Source organism: Arachis stenosperma, chromosome 6 (genome assembly GCF_014773155.1).
Source record: "Arachis stenosperma cultivar V10309 chromosome 6, arast.V10309.gnm1.PFL2, whole genome shotgun sequence".
In the NCBI taxonomy this organism is placed as follows: domain Eukaryota; kingdom Viridiplantae; phylum Streptophyta; class Magnoliopsida; order Fabales; family Fabaceae; genus Arachis; species Arachis stenosperma.
The window spans coordinates 125,608,213-125,623,215 of record NC_080382.1 but is presented as its reverse complement, the minus strand read 5'-3'; the positions used below and the strand labels follow the sequence as shown (position 1 = coordinate 125,623,215).

At 33.0% G+C, this 15,003-nt stretch overlaps 1 protein-coding gene across 1 annotated transcript; it reads left to right on the top strand.

The window, feature by feature from the left end:
• Positions 1 to 3,525: 3,525 nt before the first annotated feature.
• Positions 3,526 to 6,487, top strand: LOC130935925 (GLABROUS1 enhancer-binding protein-like). Its single transcript, XM_057865852.1, has 2 exons — positions 3,526 to 4,820; positions 5,782 to 6,487. The coding sequence occupies exon 1, from the start codon at positions 3,606 to 3,608 to the stop codon at positions 4,818 to 4,820; it is 1,215 nt and encodes a 404-aa protein (XP_057721835.1). The 5' UTR covers positions 3,526 to 3,605; the 3' UTR covers positions 5,782 to 6,487.
• Positions 6,488 to 15,003: the final 8,516 nt, after the last annotated feature.

Sequence of the window (15,003 nt, the reverse complement as noted above, 5' to 3'; positions counted from 1 at the left end):
CAAAAATTGAAAAAATAAAAAAATTCATGTTTTGTTGTTTTTTATGTGGTTCGGTTCGATTTTTGGTTTTGACACTGAAACCTTAACCAAACCGAACCGAACCGGTCAACTAAAAATCCTAAAAAACCATTAGACCACCAACCCCTTTGCATTACCCCACCCCCAGATTAGATGCACTCAAAGAAACTCTAACCTAATGGCGCTCAAAGAAACCCCTCCTAGGCTCCCAACATCGCCGAACCCTTTCCTCCCGTTGTCGCCCACCATCGTGCACTCACTAGGTAATCATTCTCTGGCTCACTATCTATCTGCTCTTTTCTCGTTGATTGCCTCACTCCCTCTCTCGTTTTAATGTCGAAGAAGGTGCGTGTGGCTATGATGATGATGATGAACAAAAATGGCCAAACGAGATAGAGAAGGTATGTTTTGTTTTTCCTAAATTTGGTTCTATGAATTGGGGAGGTTCTGCGATTATATGGTTTTTAATTTTGGTGATTTTGGCTTCTGAATGTGTATTGTTTCTGATTGTTAGGGTTCTAGGTTCTGATTGTTAGAGAAGGGATGTTTCTGATTGTTAGGGTTCTAGATTCTGATTGTTAGAGAAAGTATATTTAACTGCCTTTTATATATAATTAAATGCTGGATTTGAAATTTGTGTACTATAAAATTGAATGTTCTGGTTTTGATTATCAAACTTGCGTCAGCTGTAATCTATGTTTGTTTATTAATTTCATGAACCATGTGTTCTTCTTCGTTACTTATTAGTGTTATATATTGTCATTAACTAATACCTTATGAACCATGTGCTGTTTTCTCTAGTTGAGATGATTTACTAAAATTTGATTTTAGCATTTTAGCTCTTATGAACTCTGTGCTGATTCATTACTTATTTGTTACATTTTCTTTTAGATCACACACTGCGGTATTTGTTATGCTGATGTAGTTGCCATAAAAAATTCATCTGGTGCTACAAATTACCTTGTTATGCCTGGGGTATATATATATATATATATATATATATATATATATATATATATATATATATATATATATATATATATATGGTTTTTTAATAAATAAATAATAATGTGAAGGGTCAGTTTTGAGTATATGACATATGATATATTTAATATTTTTTCCAATCTTATCATTTGCCACTAAATATATAGCATTGTTTTTATAGGGAAGCGGGGCTAAAGATTGTAGTTCATGTGTAGGTGTCATACTAGAACTTGCTCGTGGAATTTCTCAGGGCTCATGGATTGAAGAGAGGTATTATATTCTTTATTCAATACTGATGAGGAAGAGGGTCTCAATGGTGCTGAAAATTTATTTTTATTGTGTTGACTGTTGAATTTTTAAACTTCTTTAATTGTCGTGTTTTAATTTTTTGCCGTTGAATTTCATTGGATCAAGACTTTTGTTAGTTATTACGGATTTGTGTTCTATGATTTTATTGTTATGACTTTGTGAAATGGTATGACAGGTTTTTCTTTGAATTGATTAAAAAAATTGAACAAACCAAACCAAATCAAACCGATTTCAATTCGTTTGGTTTGGTTCAGATGGTTTTGATTAAAATAGCGAACCAAACCGAACCGCAGTTTAATTAAACAATTGGATCGGATTACTTTTCTCTAAAAAATTGAACCAAACCGCACCGCGAACACTCTTAGTGGCTATGCTTAACCCAGTACTGAGCAAGTTAATTACATGAGAAATTCATTTAGAAACCCCAACAATGATCCCTATACTAATGCTTTCAATCAGGAATGGAGGAATCACCCTAATTTTTCATAGAGGGAGCAACCAAAAAGACCCCAACAGGGCTTCCACAATAATCAGGGTGGAACCAATCAGAATAGGTCTAACAACAGACACTTATGGTTTACCATAAAATGAATCATTCATTGTTAAAATAGTTGGTAAGACGTTTTAATCCGGAAAAAGTAAACATCTCTAAAACCTTAGCTGTTTTTTCACATTGTTCTCACACCAAACTATTTATTGCTTTCTTTATTTCCCTTGCTATTGTTTATGCATTTACAACTCACCAAACCTCTTTCCTGATTCGCCTGACTAAGTCCAATAGGATAACCATTACTTGCTCAGTTCGACAATCCTCGTGAAATCGACCCTCACTCACCTGAGGTATTATTTGAATGGCCCGATGCCCTTGCTAGTGAAGTTGCGGGAATTCGATTTTCCGCACCAGCATTCCACATCATTAGCTTCCATTGGAGTCCTGAAAATTTCTTTTTGAAATTTGCATATAGATGTCTGACACAAAATCTATGGTCCACTCTAGGAAGAAACCTACCTTGATGTTAAATTTTTACACTAAAATCACTAATCTCTTTTGCTACTTTTCCTATTACAAGCTTCAAACATCATAAAAAACAAGTAATCGATGTTCAAGACAGAAAGTGTAAAAATAAAAATATTCTACTACCATCAAGAATCTCGAACCCTAACAATGATAACATTGCAATCACGAAAATCCTATTCATTGAACTATTCAAACATAGATTGTACATACCTTTTCACTCTGTGCTGTTTCAAAAGTTGTGAAGACCAAGACGAAGCAATCTTCTCCTTTGCATGAAAAATCAAAACCCAAACTACTTTCAATCCGTTGTCTTCCACTATGATCAAGCTCGAAGAAAAGTGAAAAAAATGGTAGGTTTAAAGAATGTAAAAGTTGAAGTGTTACATTTTTCTTTCTTTCATCTGAATGAGAGTATTTCGTATGCTAAAAGTAATAATAGATGCGAAGGGACATATGTGTCAATACACACGTTTGGGATTAGTAACGTTCATTATCCATGTAGGCAGTTTTGTTAGTGTTCCATCAGTGTAGATGACAGGAGGATAACATTGAATCAATTTTTAAATGCTGTGGACATAAATAGGACGATTTAAACATTAGGGACAATTTTAAAACTTACCCCAAACGTTGAAGTCAAAAATGATACTTTACTCTATTTTTAATAAATAACCAAAAAAAATTTCTATTTAGCAAATAACTTATTTATTTCATCCAAAATTTTTCAATAAAATTTTAGTAAATATTTAAAAGATGTAAAAAAATTTCGGAACCAAATTCGATCTCTATATATATTTTTTATTTTTTAAAATAATGTGATCATTTACAATAAAATATTTAAAAAAAATTTACTTCACATAAAATTACTAAAATTTAAGAATAAAATTTTATTCTTTTAGTACTACTTACAAAAAATTGTATCATACTCCTATTTTAATTTTTTAAAAATATATATTTAAATTTAATATATAGTTCATTTTGTCATATTTTTAAATATTTTAAAAACTTATTTATCGTTAATATTTTTTGAATTATTTTTATCATTGATATAAATTTTCACCTACTATTTTAATAATTTATTCTTTTTTTTTTTGCTGTCTTTTTTAATTTTTTATTTGAACATTAAAAAATACTTAATTATACTTTACTAACCATGCTTTTAAAATTCGCGAGATGCTGTCTATATATTTATAAAGCCAGGGAGCCGCAGTCCACAGAGTGAACCTAACACAAACCCTAATCCAAATTCACATTTTCCCTCCTGAATTTCCGAGTTTCCATGGGGAAGCCGAAGCATGTCGCTCCTCCTGAAGACTCTGACGACGAATTGCAGGTTCCAAAGCCTCAACCCGGACAAGAAGATAGCAGCGAGGAAGAGGATGAAGCAACTTCATCTGAGGAAGACGAAGACACCGATGAAGGTGAAGATGAACGTGACAAGCACGTGCTGCTTCCCAGGAAGCCTCAATCGCAAGTGGTTTCCAAACCCTCGTCTTCTTCTGAAGACGATTCGGAGTCGGAACCGGAGCCGGAGCCGGAGCCGGAGCCAGAGCCGGAGCCCGAGCCCGAGCCTGAGTCTGAGCCTGAGCCCGAGGCTGTATCGAAAAACGCTAAACCCTCTTCAAAGTTGAAGTCTCCACCTTCGTCTGCTGTGAGTCAAGCCAAATCCGGGTCGAAGCGCGCAGCCAAGAACAGTATCGATCAATCGAACCAAACAAAACGTGGGAAGAAGGCAGAGGAGGATCGCGCGGCCTCTGATGAAGAGGATTCGAAGAAATCACATGACAAGTCCAAATCCCTCTTTCAGAGGGTTTTCAGCGAGAAAGATGAGATAGGTATCTTGAAAGGCCTGGCTGAGTTCATCGCAAAAACAGGGAAGGAACCCTATAAATGCGCTGAAGAATTTTACGATTTTTTGAAGGGATCGAATTTGATTGGGTCAAATGCATCATGCAACCAATTGAAGGATAAGATCCACCGGCTGAAGAAGAAGTTTGAGAACAACCTAGCCAAAGAGAAGAACGGCAAGGGGACAACTTTAAAGCCGCACGAGTTGGAAGCATTTCAGTTGGGAAAGAATGTTTGGGGCCACGATGGCCAGGGCGGTAAAACAGTGCGCAACGAAGCTTCGAAAAAGGATAAGGTTAATAATGAGAAGGCTGGGAAGAGTACCCCCAAGAAGGCGTTAGTGCCCCATTCAAATGAGAAGTCCAAACTGAAATCTGAACCTTTGGATTCAAGGATGAGTGAATTGTCTGGGACTAGTTTAGCTTTGACTTCAATGTTGAAATACGATGGGACTTTTGGTAAGCCTTACGGGGAAGACTATATTAGAAAGGGAATAGAGTTGCTTGGAGTCTCAAAGAGGGAAGAGATCGAGGCTAAGTGGAGAAAGTTCGAAGATGCTGAAAATAAATTGTATGCGGAGATAGCTGAATTCTATGCGGAACAGGCTAAGTTACTATGTCAAGCAAATAGCTCGTCGTCCTCCTAGGTATAATATATCTTGGTTGCTTTTTTGTTTTTTTGGATTCTGGCATTTTGATTTTATTTTGGTATGTTTAGGTTCATGGCAGTTTAGTATTTTATGATATATATTTATCTCCATTGATTCAAGAATTTTGTGTTTGGGAGTTGGAGGAAAGGGAAGCAAAATGGATGGCTTGTAGTAAAAGATTATAGTAAGATTATGAGCTTGTTCACAAAAGACCAATTTGACAATCTTTCAATTTTGATTTCCCTGCAGCTTAGTTTCAACGTTATTGTTTGTTTGGCTTGTTCTTATTCTGTCATAGTAAGATTATGAGCAATTTTAACAAAATTCTGTATATAGATATAACTTTTAAGTTTCAAGTATTTGGCGTACTTCCATGGCAGATCATTAACTTCAAGAAGAAACATAACTCACTTATGAGAATTACAGAACAAAACAATGAAAGAGAATACTAAGCAAAGTCAAACAATTATCTGCTAATTATGTTTCTCTTGAAGTTAAAAGCAAATAAACTTTAATAATCCTTTTATGACTGAAAATAGTTAAATGGATAGATTATTTTTTATACGAAGAATATTTGTTTCACCGTTTCTATATTATTTTCAGATAGCTAAGAATGATACATTGTCTGAAACGGGATGAAGTGCATTTTTAGTATACTTCATATTTAAACTAATTGGTTGCTGTGTTATATGCCTCGCGATTTTGTTATATGCCTCCTGATTTTGTGTTATATATGCCACTTTTATTTTGTTCAATAATGGTTGTTTGATGGAGATTACTCTGCACTTTTCTATATTCTTTCTATTTCTCTTAAGGAATAGATGGTTGAGGACTTCTTTAAACAAAAACTCAGAAACAAGTCATTTTATTGCATATTGTATGAGTAGAAAATTGCTTAATTGGCTTTTGGTGAGGAGAATATTGGAGCTTTTGTTTGAGTTCCTTTGATGTTCTGTAGGTTTTTCTCTGAACGATCTAAGGCTGCGTTTGGACTTTGGAATGAGACTGAGACTGAGATTAGGAGACAAAGATTGAACTAAGTTTAAGTATTGTGTTTAGTTATGTCTTAGTATCTTGTTTGGTTTGAGATAAAAGCAGAGATTGAAATGATTGAAGTTACCAAAATATCTCTATTTATACTTAACTTAAAATAAAACCCTATCCCCCTTTGTGTGTGTGTGTGTCAAACCATGGTGCCGTGCCTCGAGCCTTGTCTGGCTCTACTTCTTCCGTAGCCAGCAGCTGTGCGACACGGCAACGTCCCAAAGCGGCGTTACACTGAGGTTGCAGTTACGCCTTTGTTCCCTGTGCACGCTGTTGGTCCGTCGTGCCGCCTACGGCGCGCGTAATGAAACATAATTTGTTTGGTAGTTAAATATATGTCATAACATACAAATAACAATCCTATGAAAATGATAATCTTACCCTTATACAAACCACCTCTACTACCAACCCATCTCGTGTCTTCGTGTGATGGTTGGGGGTTTATATGTTAAGCATATTGTTAATTTCACGTGTGATGGTTGGGGGGGTTCTATATGTTAAGCACATTGTAAATTTCACGTTTTCAAATTGTGATATGTACTATTTGAATATTGTCAATGATGATAATCAAGGTGTTGGGCTTTCCTGTCCATGGACATTTAGCTGCTTTGACATCCAAATTTTCGACTTGGGCCCTTTTTGTGTGGATGGTAGTCGTAGATATAACTCTCAGATTCTTCATTTTAAAAAAACAAAACAAAAAGGCTCTCATTCTTCATTACCATTTACCAGGAAGAAAAATACTTTGTTATTTTGTAGAGATTTGACATAGCAATGCCCTATTTATTAAGGTTTTAATTCTAAATTTAATTACTGAAGATGTTAAAAAAATCTGATAGTATTAAATCCTCTAATTATGTTATGTTTAAATAATGCAATTGATGATAATATAATAATATTAATAATTTAACATATGATGAAAGTTTAGGCTGATTTAGACGTGGTTTAATAAAACTTCTAATTTTTAAAAGTAATTTATAAAAATTAGTTATTAAAAGATATTTTTTTAAATTGTAGTATCTATATTTGATAAATTAAAATGAAAATAAATTTTAATAAGTAAAAGTAATAACAATTGCGTTTGATAAAATAACTTTTAAAATTTAAAAATATTATAATAAATATAAGATCAATTTTACTCAACCTTCTCTTAAATAAAGGGTTCTATGACATGTATAATAACTATTGGATGAAATAAATTATGTTATTATGGTTAATATTAACTCTTAATTTAACTTACTTTTGACAACTAATTAAATATAATATTTTTTTTTTTATAAATGATAAGAGTTCCAAAAAATGTGTGATTTTACAGGTATGAAATTCAGATAATTTTACTATAACTAATTAGTTTGGTTGTCAAAATTTAAGTTAAATTAAGAATTAATATTAATCGTCTTGATGATATAATTTATTTCATCTAATAACTATTAGATTTATCATAGAAGATAATTTACCCTTTGTTTAATAGAAGATTGAGTAAAATTTATTTAAATATAAATATTAGAGATAAATTTAGAAATTAATTAAATTTTTTTATTTTAATAAATATAAATTAACTTTAAAAAATTTTACCTTAAATATTTTTAAAAATATATATATTTTTTAAAAGCTAAAAATACAAGTTCATGATTTTTTGATTTAACAAACAATACAAAATAAAAAACTTATACTTTAGAAAAACACAAACTCATCTTAAAAAAGTTTTACCGGACAAGCCTTAATATAATGGTCTATTGGAGTTTAAAGACATGTGTCATTAAGTATTTTGTATAAGAATGTTATGTAACACCAAAAAGTAAATTAGCAAATAATCAATTATGAATGTTTATATAAAAAAATAAAGCCATTATTGTATAATAATAATAATAATCAAATTGATCGTAGTTCGATGGTCAAACAAATTAGATTAAATTAGCCCACTCAATACCCGTAGAAAGAAGTTATATTAATGCATTTAGCTTGTAATTTTTATTATATGTGAGTCTTACTACCTTGATTTAATAGTAATTAGACTCTCACTTTCTCACTTTACCATTTTTTTTACTTCAAGAAGTTTGATCCTCCTTGTTTTGCAGAGCTATTGTCCACTCCATCTTTGTTTGCAAGACAGTCGTCCCCCTCCATCATCGCCATATTTAGTTGGTTTGCGATACACTCCACTGTTAAAAAATTATTTTAATTTTTTAATTTGTTTGTGAACAATACATATATTAATTATAATTATAAATTATGTTATTTTAAATTAAATGACTTATATAATGGTAATATTATTTATGGTTATAAATGCTAAATTGAATAAGTCATTATTACTTTTAATTTTGAACTAAATGAAAAAAAAACCGAACATTATCTTTTGTTTCGTTAGATAATTATCTTTTTGAATTTTAGATATATTATCTTTTAGACTTTAGATACTATTTTATTTGGGTTTTAAGGTTTAATGGGTGTCATACTCAAATATAAATAGACTTTCAGATTTCGGTCTCCAATATACTAAAGTCGTCTTTGTTGCTCTTTTCTCATCAAAAGAATCACAATTCAGCCGCCTAGGAATACAGAAGGTTTTGGTTGACAAGATTCAAATTCTTTCATCAAATTCTAACTTTTATAAATAAATGTACGCTTTTACATTATGTTATATTTTTGATAATTTAATATAAATGATCTGGATTATTGAAATTAATTTATTCTAACAAGTGATATTAAAATTATTTATAATTTAATCATCGAAAATATTCAGTTTTATTTTTTAATTACTGAATTGATATATGGATCGATGTATATATGTTTCACATTACATTACGATGTTACATATATATATATATATATATCGCCGTTTTGGTTGCTTTTGAATATATATGTATATATATACTGTCCATCATTCATATATATCATTATTTGGTTATACTTTGAGGATATATATGGTATATGGGTATACTTGAGGCACGTATATATTTTATGAGACGGTCTGCCTTTTATTTAGTTGAGCAAATAAATAAATAAATTTATATAATAAAGAGTAAATTGATTTATTTTAAAATATTGTAAAGTATTGCTAAACTTTGATCTTTACGTATCTAATTATGTGTGCTATTAATTTAGTACAAAATTAATTGATTATTTTTTTAGGATATATAAGGATTAATATGTATATGTTATTTATGTAAATGTTAATCAATCCAAAAAAAAATTTATATTTGGCCAAATTATGGTATATATTAATAATATTTAAATAATAAAAAAATATTATTTAATTGTTACATAAAGAAATTAGTAATAATTAGAATTAGTATACCCATCTATTTTATAAAAATTTGGTTTTAGAATAAATTGATTGAACATTATACTGCCAAAGTAGTCTCTTTTGTGAAAATTGATTTATTTAAAACATTAGGAATATGGTAATATATAATTCATGCGAATATTGGTCGGCCCAAAGGAAGGCCTATATTTGGCCGAATTATATACACATATTGATAGTAAATAAATATTTGGGTAACTGATTAAGAATGAAGTAATACTTATTATTTATGCGAACAATAATCGACCCAAAGGAAGTTTATTGTTTGGCTAAATAATAAGCATTACACACTTTTGTTTATTTTCTATTAATTATGCGGTCAATAATCGGCCCAAAGGAAGGTTATTGTTTGACCAATTAATAGAAAATATATGCGGTAATAAATAGGTTGTGAAATTTAAGTTTCCACATGCGCATTAAGTCGGTCCAAAGAAAAGTTTAATGTGTGACAGAAATTTTGACAATATTTGATTACTGCAATGAGAGTATCACTTACAGTTAATTTTTCTATCCAAATATTGAAAATTAATGTTGTTCTAGATATCTCAATATGGATTTTTTTCCTATTATTTAACTAATGTTTACTGCATGTTTCTAATCCAGAAACTATGGCTTTAGCTACCAATGTTTCTGCACAAATTAGCAGTATTCCTATACTGAATGGTTCAAACTTTAAAGTTTGGAAAGATACCGTAGAGATTGTCCTTAATTGTATGGATCTAGATATAGCTCTTCGAGAGGAGAAACCCACTTCCACTCCGAAAAACCTTAATGAGGTTAAAATAGAAAAGTGGAAGAGATCCAATCGAATGAGCATTATGATCATGAAACACTCAATTCCTGAGGCGTTTCGGGGCTCAATTATTGAGGATAAAGATGCCAAACATTTCCTAAAGGATGTTAAAAAATTCTTTACTAAGAATGAAAAAGGCGGAGGCAAGTAGTCTTTTGAGCAAACTTGTCTCCATGAGGTATAAAGGTACAGGGAACATAAGGAAGTACATTATGGAAATGTCTCATCTTGCTTCAAAATTGAAAGCACTAAAGTTAGAGTTGTTTGAAGATTTACTCGTGCATTTCATTTTGATTTCCCTTCCTACCTACTTTGGGCAATTCAAAGTGAGCTATAACACTCTGAAGGACACTTGGTCCTTAAATGAGCTTATATCTCACTGTGTGCAAGAAGAAGAGAGGCTACAACAAGATAAGATTGAAAGTGCTCACATGGCTTCATCTTCTCAGTATAAAAGAAAGCGTGATACTACTGCGGATGTGCCTTCTCAGCAGAAAAAGGCTAAGAAAGAGGATCAAGTTTCAACTTGTTTCTTCTGTAAGAAGGCGGGACACATGAAGAAGGATTGTACCAAATATGCCACTTGGCGTGTAAAGAAGGGTATAATTCTTACTTTTGTTTGTTCTGAGGCTAGTTTAAGTTATCCACCTGTTGATACTTGGTGGATAGATTCTGCTACTACTACTTATGTAAGTGTTACTTTACAGGGTTGCCTGTGGAGCCGACCGCCAAGTGATGCTGAAAGATACATCTATGAGGCAGACGGCAATATAGTTGCAGTCGAAACTATAGGAACCTTTAGATTATGTTCCACGAGTGGATTTTACTTGGATTTATTAGAGACATTTTATGTACCGTCATTTAGACGAAATTTGGTTTCTGTTTCTCGTTTGGACAAATCAGGTTATTTTTGTTCGTTCGGAGACAATAAAATCAGTCTCTTTTATAATTCGAGTAATATTTACTCTGGTCATTTGGTGGATAATCTATATAGACTTGACTTAAATTCCTATAATAATGATATACTGTAAACGGGTACAAAATGAAAACTAAATGAGAATTCGGCATCATTATGGCACAAACACCTAGTCACATCTCTAAATAGAGAATTCAGAGGCTCGTGTCGGATGAAATTCTTAGACCCTTAAATTTGACGGACTTTGAAGTCTGCATTGAGTGCATAAAGGGGAAAAAGGACAAACAAAAGGAAATTAGGTGCCGATAGAGCTAAAGATGTCTTAGAACTGATACATACCGATATATGTGGTCCATTCCCTACTATCTCTTGGAATGGACAACGGTACTTTATTACGTTTATAGATGATTACTCTCGTTACGGGTATCTATATTTAATTCATGAAAAGTCCCAAGCCTTGGATATTTTCAAGTCTTTCAAAGCTGAAGTTGAACTTCAACTTGGAAAGAAAATTAAAGCTGTCAAATCTGATCGTGGTGGTGAATACTACGGAAGATATGACAGTTCAGGTGAGCAACATTTCGGGACTTTTTCTCTTTTTCTAGAGGAGTGTGGCATTATTCTGTAATACACCATGCCAGGCAAACCTAGCATGAATGGTGTTTCAGAGCGAAAAAACCGAACTCTTAAGGATATGGTGAGAAGTATGATTAGTCATTCTTCCTTGTCTAAATCACTTTGGGGAGAAGTCTTAAAGATCACAGTGTACATCCTTAATAGGATACTGATGAGCGGAATTCTCGCGCGGTCTAGAATTTTCACAATTAAGTTCTCGTTGAAAGTATAGCCTCTAGACCGACAAAGAATCCGCTCGTGCAAAAGTTTTGGTTGTCACAAAGGGGTCCACCATAACTATTGTCTTGGTATGCATCGTAATATGGTTGTTGGTCATAGTGCATTGGAGGGGGTCGTTGCCAAGAGGGTTGATCAAATCCTTGTGGCTCCTCCCATCTTTGATTGTCCCAACCTCGATGCATATTCACATTGTAACTTCCATTCCCTGCAACATAATTTGAACTAAACTCGTAGCCAAAGAGGTGAGAGTTAATAGTAGAAAAGAAAAACAAAAACTAATAAAGATACGCAACTAAGTCCTAAAACTAACAAACGAGTAAAAAGAAAATATTTACAATAACCAATAATAAGGCACACGTTTGCAATTTCCCGGCAACGGCGTCATTTTTGACGAGCGGAACTCTCACGCGGTCTAGAATTTTCACAATTAAGTTCTCATTGTAAGTATAGCTTTTAGACTGACAAGAAATTCCTTTGTGCAAAAGTTTAGTTGTCACAAGTAACAAACCCCTAATAAAATTGATAACCGAAGTATTTAAACCTCGGGTTGTCTCTCAAGGAATTGCAGGGAGGTATTCTTATTATTGGTTATGAGTTGTGTAAATTGGAGTTTTGGGGATGAGAAATGAGAAGAGTAAATTGTAGAGAAAATAGAATAATAACAATAAAAACTCTTGGCAAGGTATGAGAATTGGAAGTCCTATCCTAGTTATCCTTATCAATTGTGATGAGAATTGTCTGTTGCTCCCACTTGGTCAACCTCTAACTATGAAGGTAAATCAAGTGGATAAATCGATATGAATCCTCAAGTCCTATTCAACTCCCAAGGAAAGACAAAAGTTAGTGGAATTCAAATTAACTAGCAAACATAACAATTATCCATCAACAAAGGAGTTTGATAACTCAAGTGTCACCAATTACTCAACCAAAACCGAAAGGAGAAAAATCTACTCTAGAACCCTCCCAAGCATTTTATCAAACACTTGGAAGGCACAACACAAAAGCATAGAAAAGTAATAGGAGATAATAACATCCAAATAACCAATCTCAAATATCAGCAACATAGATCAAAAGAGAGCAATCTTGAATATGAAATACCTCAAATTATATTCAAATAGAGAATCCAATCACAAAAGAGATATATAGATCAAAGTATCAAAGTTAATAAGAGTAGAAGAGAATTAAGTCAAGGAACATTAAACCTGGGATTGAGAAAAGATAATCCTAAATTCTAAAGAAATTCTAAATCCTAAAACCTAAGAGAGAGGAGAGAGCCTCTCTCTCTCAAACTACATCTAAAACCTAAAATTATGTGAATGAGAAGTATGAATGATGTCCCTCATTCTGCCTCACTCCCAGTCTCTAATCTGTGTTTTCTGGGCTTGAAACTGGGCCAAAAAGAGCCCAGAAATCGCTGGCAACTTTTGCACGTGGCGCACATCACGCATGCGCGTGGGTCACGCGTGCACGTTGTTTGGAGAAATCCCTTATCACGCGTACGCATCGCTCCTCTTTTGCGCTGGTCACGTGTACGCGTCACGTCCCGCTGGTTAGCTTCATTATTCCTTTGTATTCCTTCCATTTTTGCAAGCTTCCTTTCCATTCTTCCAAGACATTCTTGCCCTATAAAGCCTGAAACACTTTAACACACAAATCACGGCATCGAATGGTATATAGAGGAGTTAAAATTTGACAATTTAAAAGCTCTGAAAGCGAGTTTTCAATCATAGCATGAAATCCAGAAGGCAACGTAGAACATGTGAATTTTATAAATAAGTGTAGGAATAATCTGATAAATTCCACTCAATTTAGCACAAAATAAATTATAAAATAGTGGTTTATCAGGTACCAAGCAAAGTAGTTAACAAAATCCCTTATAAAATTTGGATTGGGAAAAGACACATTATAAAGCATTTGCATATTTGGGGATGTCCAGCTAAGGCGCGACCTTATAGGCCGCACGAAAGAAAATTGGACTCAAGAACAATTAGTTGCTACTTTGTTGGTTACGCTGAGTGTTCACGGGGGTACAAGTTTTACAATCCTGCATCAAGGTCTATTTTGAAACGAAAAATGCGATATTTCTTGAGGATGTTGAGTTTGGGGGAAAGGAAATATAAGGAATATTGCTTTTGATGAGGATTCTGAAACTGACAATGATCAAGTCCTTGTGCCTATTGTTGTTCAAGATACAATTATAGTACAAGAGCAAAATGAGAATCCAACTGTAGATCCAGTTATAGTACAAGAGAACAATGAGAATATTGTTGTTGCTCGAGATACTGCTATAGTACAAGAAAATGATGAGAATTCTCCTCAATCCCAACCCACACAGCAAGCTCAACAACCTCAAGAAGTGCCATTAAGAAGATCCATAAGAGAAAGGAGAAGTGCAATTTCGGATGAATATGTTGTCTATCTCCAAGAACATGAGGATGGCATTGGTTTGACAGAAAATGACCCAATCAATTTTCTTCAAGCCATGCAAGGTTCTAACTCTGAAAAGTGGATCGATGCCATGAAAGAAGAGATGAAGTCTATAAAAAACAATGACGTGTGGGATATCGTAGAATTACCTGAAAGTGTGAAACCAATTAGCTATAAATGGATATTTAAAACCAAAAGGGATTCTAAGGGTAATGTCGAGAGATATAAAGCTCGTCTAGTCGCTAAAGGCTTTACTATAAAAGAAGGCATTGACTATAAAGAGACTTTCTCTCCAGTATCATCGAAAGACTCTTTTAGAACCATAATGATACTAGTAGCTCATTTTGACTTGGAGCTACATCAGATGGATGTAAAGACAACGTTTCTCAATAGTGACATTGATAAAACGATGTATATGGTACAACCAGAAAATTTTGTATCAGGTGATTCAAAATCTATGGTTTGTAAGTTAAAGAAATCCATCTATGGTCTCAAACAAGCTTCCCATCAATGGTATCACAAGTTTCATCAAGTCATTATCTCATACGATTTTGAGGTGAATATCATAGATGAGTGTGTATACTGCAAGTTTAGTGGGAGTAAATATATCTTTTTGGTCTTATATGTTGATGACATTCTACTTGCCAGCAACAATATAGGCTTGTTGCATGAAACTAAGAAATTTCTATCGAACAAATTCAAAATAAAAGATCTTGGTGATGCCTCTTTTGTATTGGGAATCGAGATACTAAGAGATCGTTCTTAAGGTATTCTTGGATTATCACAAAAGAACTATATCGAAAAGATTTTAAGTAGATATGGCATGGAAAATTGTAGACCA